The sequence below is a fragment of the Mustelus asterias genome, chromosome 12, assembly GCF_964213995.1.
Source record: "Mustelus asterias chromosome 12, sMusAst1.hap1.1, whole genome shotgun sequence".
NCBI lineage: Eukaryota > Metazoa > Chordata > Chondrichthyes > Carcharhiniformes > Triakidae > Mustelus > Mustelus asterias.
In genome coordinates, this window is record NC_135812.1 from 71,829,180 (window position 1) to 71,844,946 (window position 15,767).

General features: G+C 44.0%; 1 protein-coding gene across 4 annotated transcripts in view; it reads right to left on the reverse strand.

The window, feature by feature from the left end:
• qtgal (queuosine-tRNA galactosyltransferase) overlaps nt 1–15,767 on the reverse strand; it is a 315,686-nt gene that overhangs the window by 241,720 nt on the left and 58,199 nt on the right. For 3 of the 4 annotated variants that reach the window (XM_078225424.1, XM_078225426.1, XM_078225425.1), the window contains one exon: nt 15,264–15,359. In XM_078225424.1, coding sequence (XP_078081550.1) covers nt 15,264–15,359 — 96 coding nt within the window. Of the gene's footprint in view, nt 1–7,985; nt 8,049–15,263; nt 15,360–15,767 lie in introns of those variants that run through there. The other variant, XM_078225427.1, reaches the window with a different exon arrangement.

Here is a 15,767-nt window from a genome sequence, read left to right on the forward strand (position 1 = left end):
TTTAAGTGTGGGATAAACATTGACCAAATCACTAGTCTGCTCTTCAAAATATTGCACACTGGATCTTTTACATTTATCAGAGAGGATAAACAGTGTTTTGGTTAAGTATCTCATCTAAAACATACAAACAAGGAGCAGGAGTAGGCCATTCATCCCCTTTAGCCGGTTCCTCTATTTAATAAGATGGCGGATCTGATAATGCAATAGGAACCCCGATTGCAAAGGAACATCATTTATTCACAGAACACAAGATAAAGCCACAATGATAGTGTACACACACTAGTCGCTGCCTGGGGCTGCAGTTCAGCAGGCCCAGTCTTGGGCCTGCCTTATAACGAGTTCCAATCGGGCAAGTCATTACCTTGTTACCAGGAAAACTCATTCTCAACGATCCCACAGAAAGATCAATCAATGATTTCCCATGGACGTCATGGGGGTTGTCACAGATAGCAACCTCCAATCTGCATCCTGCCTACCCGCCCCCCCGATAACCTATCACTCTCTTGCTTACCAAGAATCTATCCACCTTTGCCTTAAAAATATTCAAAGATTCTGCTTTCTTTTTATACCCTTTTCAGCGAGTGAGCTCAAAAGATTCAAGATCCCCTGCGTGAAAATATTTTGCCTCATCTCCATTTTAAATTCACGACCCCTTATTTTTTTTAAACAGTGACATCTAGTTTTAGATTCTGCCACAAGATGAAACATGCTCTCCAAATCCACCCTGTCATGTCCCCTCAAGATCTAATACGTTTCAATCAAGTCCCTCTTATTCTTCTAAACTCCAGATGTCAGAAGACAACTCGTCCATTCCATGTACTAGCCTGGTAAACCTTGACTGAACTGCTTCCATCTCATTTACATCTTTCCTTAAATAAGGTGACCAATACTGTACATAGTACTCCAGATGTGGTCTCACTTGTGCTTTGTACAACTGAAGCATAACCTCCCTTCTTTTGTATTCAATTCCTCTGACAGTTCAGCATTCCCACCTGTACTACACTGGAGTAGGAAAATCATTTTTTATTTATACACTGAACAGTTACAACGTTTGCTATATTTTCCTGAGTGCCTAGCTTCCTACATTCTCCTCTGGGTGCTCCGGTTTCCTCCCACACTCCAAAAGATGTGCGGGTGGATTGGCCAGGCTAAATTGCTGCTTAGTGTCAGGGTAACTTAGTAGGGTGAATACCTGGGGTTACGGGGATAGGGCCTGGGTGGGACTGTGCTGGTAAATGTTCGATGGGCTGAATGGCCTCCTTCTGCACTGTATGGACTCTATGATTCAGTTTTCACTTTGCAATTCTGTACAGACCTTCCCCCGACCTTGAGACGGAATCCATGGCAAAGGAAAACAAAAGTCAGAATCATTACTTTGAAACGACAGTTGGGTTTCACTGTCATGAAGTGTAAATGAGACAGAGTCCACAGTGACAAAGCTCCCAACACATTGCAGTAGTTCTTCTATATGAATAGGATATAAAATATCTCCAATTTCCTTCATCATTGCCAGAAAACACTAAGTGCTCCACTGGAGTTCTGTTTTTATGCAAGGGCACCTTTGGCCTTTTGTGGCTCCAGAAAATGTTAGGGGGCAGTCTTTAAGGGAAGCCTGCTTTGAAGAGGGTATTTAATGTGGGTGCTCCGGCAGTGAGAAAGCGACAAAGCACTCCTGTTCATTGCAGAATGTGATACACCCAAAAGTGTTATACACGAGATCTACTATAGACTTGGCTAATATTTCAGAACAGTTTGGCTCATAAATGACACACTGCATTACAGTATTGTGTAGTTCACGTTACCTCTGTTTAAATGCATCATGTTTTAGCCATTTCCTGGTGTATAATTTATATGTCTGCATAAGTCAGTCAATTCCCCAATTGAGTGAATAATGAAAGCATACATAATTCAGCCTTTGGATGAAACTGGAGTTCAGGAATAAAGAAGTATTGCTACAATGGTACAGGGCTTTGGTGTAGTGTGGATTTGGAATAGTGTGTGTGGTGGCACAATGGTTAGCACTGCTGCCTTATAGCGTCAGGGACCCGGGTTCCATTCCAGCCTTGGTTCACAGTCTGTGTGGAGTTTGCATGTTCTCCCCGTGTCTGCGTGGGTTTCCTCCAGGTGCTCCGGTTTCCTCCCGCAGTCCAAAGATGTACAGATTAGGTGGATTGGCCATGCTAAATTCTCCCTTGGTGTCCCAAGATGTACAGGGTAAATATGTGGGGCTACAGCGATAGGGCCTGGGAGAGCTGGTGAAGACTGGATGGGCTGAATGGCCTCCTTCTGCACTGTTGGAATTCTATGATTCTAATTTTGGTGTCCATTTTTAAAGAGGGATATACTTGCATTGGAAGTGGTACAGCGAAGGTGTAATGAATTGAGGATGAATGGGTTGCCCTCTGATAAGAGACCGAGTAAACTGGGCCTTTATTCTCTGGAGTTCAGAAGAATGAGAGGCTATTGCATTGAAGCATGCGAGATTCTGAAAGGGCTCGATAGGGTAAAGGATAAGGGGCTGATCATTTAGGACTGAGATGAGAAAAGATTTCTTTACTCAAGAGGGTTGCGAATCTTTGGAGTTCGCAACCCAGAGGGTTGTTGATACTCTATCATTGAATATGTTTAAGGCTGGGATAGATGGATTTTCCATTTCTCAAAGAATCAAGGCCTATGGGGAAAAATTGGATTTGAATCCCCAGGTCATACTGATTATACTGAATGGCGTAGCAGGCATAATGAGTTGTGAGATCTACTCCTATCTCGTGTTCCTGACTTTCACCAGATATACAAAGTTGCCAAATATATATGTTGAGAAACCTATTCGATTCCAGGAAAACAATCTTCTTCGAGTTCCATTTGTCATGTTCCTCACTAAACCAGCGCCACAAAGCACACCAGAATAGAGGAGGCTTGGGAGGGAAAGGTGGGAGAGGAACTACCCAAAGTTTCCCTGAGCAGTTCATTTTACCCGGAATCCTGTCTTGACAGCAAAGGATAAACCTTGTGACACCAGTCATTTCATGAAAGAATTCTGGTTTAAGGGGATAGATAAAGCAACAGAAAATGAGCAACCTCCTCGAAATCCACAGCCAGCACTGCTCAAATTTGTAGAGGGCACACACGCTTTGGCACAATGACAGTAACAACGTGTATGAACAAATACACCAACTGATTTAAATCAAGATCAAATTGGATTGGTCGAAAATGCCAAATGAGGCTTAAAATTTAAATGTAACAGGAGAACGTTCTCCTCCCAACTCATTTTTCAAGTTTGCTGATGACACCACCGTGGGTTGGATCTCAAACAATGACGAGACAGAATACAGGAATGAGATAGAGAATCTGGTGAACTGGTACGATGACAATAATCTCTCCCTCAATGTCAACAAAACGAAGGAGATAGTCATTGACTTCAGGAAGCGTAGTGGAGACATGTCCCTGTCTACATCAATGAGGACAAAGTAAAAATGGTCGAGAGCTTCAGGTTTTTAGTGCCCTGTTCTGGTCTCCCCATGCGGATGCTATAGTTAAGAAAAGCCACCAAGGCCTCTACTTTCTTAGAGACTAAGGAAATTTGGTGTGTCTGCCATAACTCTCACCAACTCCACAGAAGCACCATAGAAAGCATTCTTTCTGGTTATATCACAGCTTGGTATGGCTCCTGCTCTGCCCAAGACTGCAAGAAACTACAAATGATTGTGAATGAAGCCCAGTCCATCACTCAAACCAGCCTCCCATCCATGGACACTGTCTACACTTCCCACTGCCTCGGAAAAGCTGCAAGTATAATCAAGGACCCCATGCATCCCGGACATGCTGCCTTCCACCTTCTTCCATCAGGAAAAAGATACAAAAGTCTGAGGTCATGTACCAACCGACTCAAAAACAGCTTCTTCCCTGCTGCCATCAGACTTTTGAATGGACCTACCTCTCATTAAATTGATCTTTCTCTACACCCTAGCTATGACTGTAACACTACATTCTGCACTCTGTCCTTTCCTTCTCTATGAACGGTATGCTTGGTCTGTATAGCACACAAGAAACAACTTTTTCACTTCATACTAATACATGTGACAATAATAAATAAAATAAAATCAAAAAAGCCAATATTCTTTTCTGTTGTTTAGCCAATAACAGCTATCACCATGATCCCAATTAAAAACACACGTCCATCTTCAATTTCAGGAGGTCCACTATCTTTCTTCATCAGTGGGTCAGTGATGTTGGGCACCTCTGGTGCACAGATAGGACAGTAGACTATCTGCCAATTGGATTTGACCCGCCATGAATATGGTGCAAAACACCCGGTTGCATGATTACTAAGGTTGGGGCCAGAATTTTTGGTGCGTTTCCCTGCCACGGGATTTAATCCCAGATTGGGAAAATTCCATTCAATGTGCTTTCTTAAAATGGTCCCAAAGCGAGATCATGTTGGAAGAGGATGTGAAACTTGGTCTATTAGCTGTTGCGCTGACCTACCCATCATTCTTACAAGGTGAACCCTGCAAGGGAGGGACAAAAACCTCGGCTTGGAATATTTGGCCCCCCACGTCAGATTTTTAGCGGCTCTCCAAAGTTTCCCATCCCACCTGCAACGATGCCGACTGGTGTCAGGACCAGAAAACCTCACCCCTAGTGCCAACCCACTACAATTCCACCTCACATTGGGCTGTTCAATGGGCTGATCACGGCACAAATTTTATTACCCTTAAATAGAAATGAACGGCAGCATATCTAGAATGGGCAGCTGATCCAAGTGTGCCCGTTTTATAAATTGTCCATGTACAAGAGTACATACATCCCATTGAGTTCCTCATACTGGGGAGGTGATGGCCTAGTGGTATTATCGCTAGACTATTCAATCTAGAAACTCAGCTCATATTCTGGGGACCTGGGTTTGAATCCCGCCACAGCTGATGGTGGTATTTGAAGTCGATAAAAGAAATCTGGAATTAAGTGTCTACTGATGACCATGAAACCACGGTCGGAAAAACCTATCTGGTTCACTAATGTCCTTTAGGAAAGGAAATCTGCCGTACTTACCCGGTCTGGCCTACATGTGAGTCCAGAACTACAGCAATGTGGTTGACTCCCAACTGCCCTCCAAGGGCAACTAGGGATGGGCAATAAATGCTGGCCAGCCAGTGACGCCCATGTCCCACGAAGGAATAAAAAAAAAGTTTGAATTTAGACACGAGTTGGTATTTTCAACCTCTTCCTTTGAGCTTTTAACAAAACCTCAAAGCTGATTTAAGTTCTTATCTGCGTGATTTTCACAGTAACTTCATTGCAATGTTAATGTAAGCCTGCTTGTGAAACTAATAAATAAATAAAAATGACTGACTGTTCAATATCAGTAGTTCAGATCTGGCCTGACTTAATTCCGTTACATCACCGAACTGAAAGGTGAACAGTGAAAATTTCTTAACCTCGATCTTCTTGTCTTCAAGAGCACCAGTTGTGTTCAGATATCTTAAGTTTAAATCCTAAAACTGCATGGTTTTAGCTTCGCCACCCCCCCTGCACCCTGGGTTTGGGTCTACCACCATTGTATACCCTGCCTGATTTTACTTACCATTGTCGGAAAAACCTATCTGGTTCACTAATGTCCTTTAGGCATTTAAGCCGACCTCTGAAGCTTCGAAAAATTCTTCCCAAACAGGGACCAAGTATAAAAGTGAACCACTTTTGGGAATGGATAAGCGCCACTTTTGTTGTTTGCCACATGGGGTCTGCCCTGTGTGGGATACGTCTTAATCTCAAGAGTATCTTAGCAACCCCACCTGTGTTCCCTGCTTAATCTCTTGCAAACTAAATAAAACATCCATTTGCAGGTGAAAAATTGAGACTGACTGCTCATGAGAGTAAATCGCTTATTGTGGCTGAAAAGGAATGGGGGGGGGGGGGTCGATTTATATGCCGAGTATACGCAAAATCTTAATTTCAGAAGCCAATCAAATGGGGTCAACTTACACACTGGGTCGACTTATAGACCATGATGTATGGTAGGTTAAAATCAGAACTGGAGTGTCAGTGGGTTATTCGGCCATGACCATCCGAATGTACAGTTGCAAGGGTCAGTGGACGGCAATCAAGAATGAGAACTTTGATTTTTGCCTTCATTGGCCCAACAATACCGAGTTATCCCAAAACTATCACTGCTGCAATCCAACAAATTGAACAGAACCCGATTTTTTCTAGTCTGCATGGCTCAGTGCAACAGCTGGTGATTCATGGAGTCTCTTAGCGGTACAAGTTTGTGATTTTCCAATATGTTTCACATGGTTGAAGTGTAACAGAAACATATGTTCCCTCGTAAATGGTCTAGTAAAGAGTTGTTTCATCTACAAATATTGCCATAACCCATGAATCTTTGTATGCACCTTGTCATGGAAAGTATTCACGTGCAACAATTTTTTTTGTTAAAAATGGTAGAGCATCATGGGCAAATTTTTGTAGATATATGAAGACACTAAGGGGCAATTTAGCACGGCCAATCCATTTAACCGGCACATCTTTGGACTGCGGGAGGAAACCGGAGCACCCGGAGGAAACCCACGCAGTCACGGGGAGAACGTGTAAACTCCAGTCACCCAAGGCCGGAATTGAACCCGGGTCCCTGGCGCTGTGAGCCAGCAGCGCTAACCACTGTGCCACCTAGTCTGGTGAATCTTCGTTGCAATGCCTCTATGGCAAGTATATCCTTTCTTAGATAAAGAGACCAAAACTACACACCAATCTCCAGGTGGGTGAATCTGGCCAAGTTCCTGTTCATTATCCAGCAACTAGTGCTGGAAATGTACATGCACAATGTTGCAATGGAACAAGTTATTTGGTACTCACCATTTTAAGAATTACACCTGAATAATGGCCATTTACTCAAGATACCAGAGGGAAATTGCCCAAGTGACTAATGTCCTAACGGCATTGTGGACAGAAAGAGGAAAAAAGGAAAAACAATCGAGCTATATTTTGCACTATCAGGGCATTTAATGGCATCTGCTTTTAGTTGTTAGACTTGCCCCTGTACCCTTCAGCCCAAAACAGTTTTGCCTGTTGATTTGCTGAAAGGGCAACATTATCTGCATGCATGAGGGGGACACCGAGCATCAGGGACCAGACTAAACAAGCTAAAGGAGATAAAGATCTGTGTATCCCCTTAATCAATCAATCTGATTGAACAATTATGACATTAACAGTGCCATAATTGAGGATGAAATGAAAATGAGAGTGGGCGAATTCAATGGCCTGAATTTTCAGGATGATGAGCACAACCTGTCATCCTTGGAGTTGGCATGGGAATCCACCCCGCTGACCCTGACAGGCCCGCTACCATTTCACACTCAATGGAGCATTGATAGGCAACAGACGGGTCTTCCATCAAATCCTGCCTTGGAGAGCTGTTGGCCAATCAGATTGGCCAACAGTTCTCCAGCCTCTCCAGGCATGGCACTGAAGTGGCCAGAAGAGATATCACGGTGCTATGTATCAGTTTAAGTCCTGGGACTACACTACACGTAAATACCATGGGTCCCCCAGGGGCAGGAAAGTAGGGGATACCCTGGGAGGTCAGGCGTGGGCGATTTGTGTCAAGGGGGAGGCTGCCCTAAATCTGAAGGGGCTTTCAAATTCAACCCCCCCCCAACACCTACCCTCCCCTTCTAGTCCGAGATGGAGATTTATAACTTCTTCAATTTCCCACCCTGCTCTGACCCATGTCCACCAGCCTAGAGATTGTGGAGAGGCAGAAAAAGGCCCTTTTGTAAAATAAAGTGAGAGGAAAAAATGTTTGGATAAGAGAGGGAAAGAGAGAAGATTTAAAACAAAAATCAAATTTGCCATTTTTCAATTCTACAACTAAATCCTGAAGAAATGGGAGTTCATGTTCCTAATAGTTCATTTTTGCTGCTAGAGAGGTTGGCAATAATTAACACTTACAATGTGGTTAAAAGGGTACTTGGACTAGATTGGACAAAACTTACCTTGTTTACTCTGCAAGCACCAGAGGTTTGCACCAATTGAGGCATTCTGACGCTGAGGCAGTTGGACGCTATTTTCACAAAATTAATGGCGGAACAGCACAACTTGGACACCAACCTTGGGATACTCGAGTCGAACTGCTTCGTGTCTATAGTAATGTATTGTTTGTGTATAAATTTAACTGCGAATGCCATTGGCTTCATCGGTATTTTGACAGCAAATTCTGGCCATTAAAGCACCAGCAGTAGCTGTGGGTCAGTTTGTAGCACTCTCACCTCTGAGTCACAAGATTCCAAGTACAAGTCCCACTTCAATGCTTGGGCATCAAGGCTGACACTCCAGTGCAGTATTGAGGGAGTGCTCCACTATTGGAGGTACTCGGTTTTGGATAAGGCATTAAACTGAGGCCTCTCCTTCCTGCCCGGATGAATTTACAAGATCCCATTGCATCATTTCAAAGAGCAGCCAGGTGAATTCACCCATTGTCCATTATTTAATCCTTCAATCAACACCACAAAACTAGTCACGATCACATGGTTGTTCGTGGGAGCTTGCTACATGCAAATTGACTGCCAGATTTCCTGCATTATGACATTGTTCAGCCATCGTGAAATGCACTATATAAACGGAAGTCTTTATATTCAAAGGATTGCTTGAAATTGAAGCACGGCACGGTGGCACAGTGGTTAGCACTGCTGCCTCAGTGCCAGGGACCCGGGTTTGATTCCCGGCTTGGGTCACTGTCTGTGTGGAGTCTGCACGCTCTCCCCGTGTCTGCGTGGGTTTCCTCCGGGTGCTCCGGTTTCCCCTCTCAGTCCGAAAGACATGCTGGTTAGGTGCATTGGCCGTGCTAAATTCTCCCTCAGTGTACCCGAACAGGTGCCGGCAACTAGGGGATTTTCACAGTAACTTCATTGCAGTGTTAATGTAAGCCTACTTGTGACACTAATAAACTTTAAAAAACTTGTTCTTTTGTGTTGCAATCAGTGTTTCATAATGTAATATGCAAAAACAAGAAAAGTATTTAGATATTATAAACATTATGACATTTGCGACATCGATAACATTGTTTAAGATTTCAGAACTTGAGGAGTTGCTTACGGAAACCTCATTAGCAGCAAAACTGCCAAATCATTGCTGCTTTAAACATTACTCACTCATTGTCACAAGCCAAGTGTGATGTTGGACTGGGACTGTCTTTGGCCTTTAGCTCGCCATTGCGGAATAATGGAATGTTTGCAGTTTATTTGGAGAAAAAAAACCTCTTCCTTTTCAACGCTCCGAGTGGAAGGGTTTTTTAATGCGTGTCTCAAATGCTTCACATTAATGTTTTTTTGATTCATTCATGGGACATGGGTTTCGCTGGCTGGCCAGCATCTATTACCCATCCCTGGTTGCCCGAAGGCAGTTGAGAGTCAACCACATTGCTGTGGCTCTGGAGTCACACGTAGGCCAGACCAGGTAAGGACGGCAGATTTCCCTCCCTAAAGGACATTAGTGAACCAGATGGGTTTTTCCGACAATCGACAATGGTTTCATGGTCATCAGTAGATTCTTATTTCCAAATTTATTTTATTGAATTCAAATTTCACCAACTGCCGTGGCGGGATTCAAACCCAGGTCCCCAGAACATTAGCTGAGTTTCTGGATTAAGAGCCTAGCGATGATACCACTAGGCCATCGCCTTCCCCGGCCTATGACAAATCTGTCAGAATGCTCCAGGCAGGTCCTGGCTGTTAAATCTCCATGAGGACCTGTAATGCTGGCAATCAAGGTTTAGGACAGAAAACAAAATAAGATAATCAGTGAAGTAGTCGGGAATGCTGAGCTTGGTGGCAGATACACACGTACATATTATGACTTGGTGCCTCCAGTGGAGAGCTTCAGGTGACACAACATTGACTTCAGTTAACATGAATAGATTGGAGAAGTGAGACTGGTGCTGTTGGAGAAGAGAAGGTTGAGAGGAGATCTGATTGATGTGTTTAAAATCATGGAGACAGATTAGATAGAATCATAGAATCTTATAATGCAGAAGAGGCCATTCAGCCCATCAAGTCTGTACCAACTCTCCGACAGAACATCTTACCTAGGCATTCTTCCCTGCTCTATCCCAGTAACCCCACACACTTACAATAGCTGATCCACCTAACCTATACATCCTGGGACACTAAGGAGCAATTTAGCATAGCCAATTCGCCTAATCTGCACATCTTTGGACTGTGGGAGAAAACCGGAGCACCCGGAGGAAACTCATGCAGACACAGGGAGAACGTGCAGACTCCACACAGACAGTCACCCAAGGCCAGAATTGAACCCGGGTCTCTGGCACAGTGAGGCAGCAGTGCTAACCACTGAGCCGGCGTGCCGTGCTAGAGAAGCTGTTCCCACTGGCAGAAGAGTCAAGAACCAGAGGGCACAAGTTTAAAGTAATTGCCAAAAGAAACAATGCTGACATGAGGGAAAACATTTTTCAACACAGCGAGTGGTCAGATTCTAGACTGCACCTCCCTAAGAGTGTGGTGGAGGCAGGTTCAACTGAGACATTCAAAAGGGATTTGAATCATTCTCTGAAAAGGAAAGATTTGCAGGGTTACAAGGAAAAGGCAGAGTGCAGTACTGGGTGAATTGTCCCCTCAGAGAGCCGGCACAGACACCATGGGCCAAATGGCCTCCTTCCACGTTGGACCCATTCTAAGATTCTCGGAGCACATCTGGACAATCGATGAGCAAAAGCGATGTGCCCAAAATCTAATTATGCATTCTGGTAACCATAGTGCTGGTCGGGCAAAGTTGTAAGATTTACCCCATCAGGTGGACAGGAAGCTCATTTCAAGGTGCGGCAGAGAAAAATTAAATCCTCCAGTAGAATTTCTAAGGCGCAATTTGTTCTTTTTCCTGACAGTGCATCAGAGGATGCTGCTTATAACAAGCATGTGTTGCTTCCTGTGTACACAAGTGCAGCGCATGGAATTAACAACATTGTTGGAATGCATTCATCAAATCCTCTCAGATGACACCGACTCCCTCTTTTATTGACAAACTAGCTGATCTCCCTGACACATTCACTGATCACGATCGAAAAAGGCCAGTTTTTATACTGTAGCTCTCAAACTGTCAACTGTCTGACAATTCTTTCAAATGGTTCATTCTGTGCCAGGCACTAGATTTGCGAAGAGAACGCAGTTCACTGTGCTGAAAGGATGACAGGATTCCTCGCGCAGACCCAGAGCAGCGTGCCGCATCTTTTGCCAGGAGTTCACCTGCAGCAGCCTGCCTGAAGGGGAGAAAAACGTATTCCCCTTTTCTGAAAAGCGCTTGATAAAATCAGATTGGTTTGGTTCTGTACCGTCAGCCATTCCCTGCTGCCAGATGGAGTGACAGACACAACACCGAACCAGACAGCCTTTCCTTCCCGACATGTGATTGCCTCCACAATGAGAACAAACAGCGGCCTGCCAAGTGACCTGGTCAACAGTAACAGAGGCGGATCACCTCCCTGCTGTGAACAATGTGTCTTCTTGCACAACAGCTAACTACGGCGGCCTCCCTTGCTTCAGATAATCGCTCTGCTTCTTGGCAGCAAGTGAGCGGCTTCAGGCTTATATTGGAGCATCTTCCTCTCATGAGAACGTTCTTCACTTCCTAATGATGTACTCGCAAGGCGACCTCTTCCCTGCCAGATAATATCTTCACCAGACATGTCTGTTTATACATTGAGGGACTCATCAAAAGACGAAGATAAATTATATCCTCCAGCATCCAAACAGTGTTTATTTTTGTTTTTCCTCTCAACATGGTACTAATTAATATGATTTCTGAAACCTGTTATTGTTGAGCAAAATGTTACAAGTGAAAAGATCACAGCGGCACACAATTTCAGTCCTCAGCTCAATCTAACTAAGCGTTACCAAGTACGTGCCTTTTACTATAAAACATAGAAAAAGGTCATTCAGGCCAGAATCTTTCCAGCCCTCACTTTAAGCGACATTTAGACAGTCTAAGTCAACAGCCAGTTTTTTTTCATTCGTGGGACATGAGCGTCGCTGGCTGGCCAGCATTTATTGCCCATCCTGAGTTGTCCTTGAACCGAGTGGCTGGCTAGGCTATTTCAGAGGGCAGTTGAGAGTCAACCACATTGGCTGTGGCTCTGGAGTCACATGTGGACCAGACTAGGTAAGGACAGTAGATTTCCTTCCCTAAAGGACAGTAGTAAACCAGATGGGTTTTTCCAACAATTGACAATGGTTTCATGGTCATCAGTAGATTCTTAATTCCAGAGGTTTTTTTTATTGAATTCAAATTTCACCAGCTGCCGTGGTGGGATTCGAACCCGGGTCCTCACAACATTAGCTGAGTTTCTGGGTTAATAGTCGAGTGATAATACAACTAGGCAGTCACTTCCCTCACAATACTTGGACAATACAATGCACAATATTTGGTTTGTGGGAACTCAGGTAAATTTTCTGCATTGCTTATGGATCGGTAAGAATGGACTGGTAGGAGTTTCACACCTGCAGAATCTTCCCAGTTCAGGGCTATTTCTAGGGAATTATGCACAAAGGCTAGCTGTACTGAGTGCATGGGAGAATGTGGCCTGCTACAGTTCAGGGCTAACTCAACCACCCAGTATATGTGGACACAACGTAAAAGTTAAAGTAAAAATGTGATCATTTTAGGTCAAGTAACTTGTGGCAAGACCTGCATGCCATTAAGTATTTCCTCCTCTCTCACTACCTTAGCTCAACAAACACCTATCGTACATACCCATGTTACAGCAGGACACACTTTGTAACAGTTACTTCTACCACTTATCCCACTCCTATAGAGTGTTTCACCTCCCAAGTCCTTCCAACTACATGCGGCTGTTCCAAGTATATGCATGGAATCGCGTACATGATGGAATTCAGGATGGCCCATATTAGCCCCAGTGCATGTTCATAAGTTCTTAAGTTTATAAGAAATAGGAGCAGAATTAGGCCATTCGGCCCACTGAGTCTGCTCCGCCATTCGATCATGGGTACTATGCTCTTCATCCCCATTTCCTGCCTTCTCCCCATAACCCTTCAACCCATTACCAATTAAAAATCTAACTCCTTCTTAAATTTACTCACTGTCCCAGCATCCACCGCACTTTGAGGTCGCGAATTCCACAAATTCACGACCTTTTGTGAGAAGTAGTTTCTCCTCAACTCTGTTTTAAATTTGCTACCCCTTATCCTAAGACTTTGACCTCTCGTCCCAGAATGCCCACAAGAGAAGTATCCATTCCACGTCCACTTTATCCATACCGTTTATCATCTTGTATACCTCAAGTTGATCTCCCCTCATTCTAAGTTCCAGAGAGTATAGGCCTAAACTATTCAATCCCTCTTCATATGACAAACGCCTCATCTCCGTAATCAATCTAGTGAACCTCCTCTGAACTGCCTCCAATGCCACTACATCTTTCCTCAAATAAGGAGACCAAAACTGTGCACAGTACTCCAGGTGCGGCCTCACCTAGTTTGACATCGGAGATGGGCCACAAATGCCGGCTGTGTCGGCGATGCTCACATCCCATGAAAGAATTTTTTTTTTAAAAATCAGGGGACAGATTTACAGATGTGTGGAAGAGCCAACTGTTATGATTCCAGTCTAATGCATCTCTACCCTGGTGCAATGATGAAAATTGAATTAGAGAGATCAAACATCTGGCTCAGTGACAATCCAAAACTGTTTTGGTAATAAATCCACAATGGCAGCACACTGGTGTGACAATGTTGTTGATGACTTGCTCAGTACCCAACTGACATTAATCTAAGCAGACATGTAAAGGGGTTTGTAGAATTATGTATAGAGGACGCGATGCACAGAACAGAAGGAGCTTTCACCTCTTCATTAAAAAATGATGTGCAAAACTTATTATTACTGGTCTGTGATAGACTGCATTCTTCTTTCAACTCCATTGTCTTTCCAAATTTCTTTGATTTGGTTTAATGTCACATGTAGGTGGTGAAGAAGGTGGTGAAGAAGGCATATGGCATGCTTGCCTTTATAGGACGGGGTATAGAGTATAAAAGCTGGAGTCTGATGATGCAGCTGTATAGAACGCTGGTTAGGCCACATTTGGAGTACTGCGTCCAGTTCTGGTCGCCGCACTACCAGAAGGACGTGGAGGCTTTAGAGAGAGTGCAGAGAAGGTTTACCAGGATGTTGCCTGGTATGGAGGGTCTTAGCTATGAGGAGAGATTGGGTAAACTGGGCTTGTTCTCCCTGGAAAGACGGAGAATGAGGGGAGACCTAATAGAGGTGTACAAAATTATGAAAGGTATAGATAGGGTGCATAGTGGGAAGCTTTTTCCCAGGTCGGAGGTGACGATCACGAGGGGTCACGGGCTCAAGGTGAGAGGGGCGAGGTATAACTCAGATATCAGAGGGACGTTTTTTACACAGAGTGTGGTGGGGGCCTGGAATGCGCTGCCAAGTAGGGTAGTGGAAGCAGACACGCTGGCATCGTTTAAGACTTACCTGGATAGTCACATGAGCAGTCTGGGAATGGATGGATACAAACGAATGGTCTAGTTGGACCAATGAGTGGCACAGACTTGGAGGGCCGAAGGGCCTGTTTCCTGTGCTGTACTGTTCTTTGTTTATGTACTCGGATACAGTGAAAAGTATGTTTCTTGCACACTATACAGATAAAACGTACCATTCGTAGAGTATGTAGGGGAGAAGGAAAGAAGAGGGTGCAGAATACGGTGTTGCAGTTACAGGTAGGGTGTAGAGAAAGATCAGCTTAATCTATGGTAGGTCCTTTCAAAAGTCTGGAGCAAACTAAATGATATCTTGGATCATCAAATGCTGCATCAGGTTTACTTCTGACCTGTTGGCTCAATCTGGCAGTTTGACATACGGAATTAGACTGGCTGAGGGCTAAACACCCAACATGTTTTGATTAATATTGATACTTACTGAAGTTTCCGGGACACACAGAGATGGCACCATGTCAGGAAGAAGGGTACCAATTCACAAACCAGAATTCAATGTGCCTTATTTTACGCGTGAATGATGGTTTAAACAATTTACTTGGATTGATCCTCAAAGTGGACGGCCAGTTCTAGGGAACAAACACCCTAAAAAAGATTACTTTAGCCACTTCTTGGCTTTCACAAGCATATCAAGCTGGTAGCAGCTAATGTGATCTTGTACCATTCAATCACTTGGAGACCTCTTGCATATCAACAGGGATCTGGGGCAAAATACTTTATCAATATAAGAAAAATGGAAATCTTTCCCACCTGTGTAACTAGTTGCTCCTGTGTCAGGCTGTTAATCCAACGTGTGTAACGCTCAGTCGAGCCCTCTGGTTCTCTCTTAACTTGGCAACCAATTATCTATGGTTATAAAAATAAAAGGACATTTTCATTCAAAGCGAACTAACAGAAAAATGAAATAAAATAAAGAAAATATATGCAATAGAGGCTGGTTTTGCTCTTTAACTTAATGGCCATTCAAGACAGCTCCAACAGAAGCAAAAATGCTTTTGTCACGTGGCTGGTCTAACATTTAATCTTGGATGAGCAGAAAGTTCCTCACACTAAATATTGGAAAAACCGAAGCCATTAGCTTTAAACCTCACCACAAACTGTGTTCCCAGGCCACCCAAGGCTGTACCAGACTCTCCGCAACTTTGGCCTGCTCTTTGACGCCAAGTTGTGCTTCTGGCCACATAGGAACATGCAGGCTTAAGCTCTCCATGCTTAATTATATGGATTCTCTTGGATGTGGCTGGTCAGCTCCTG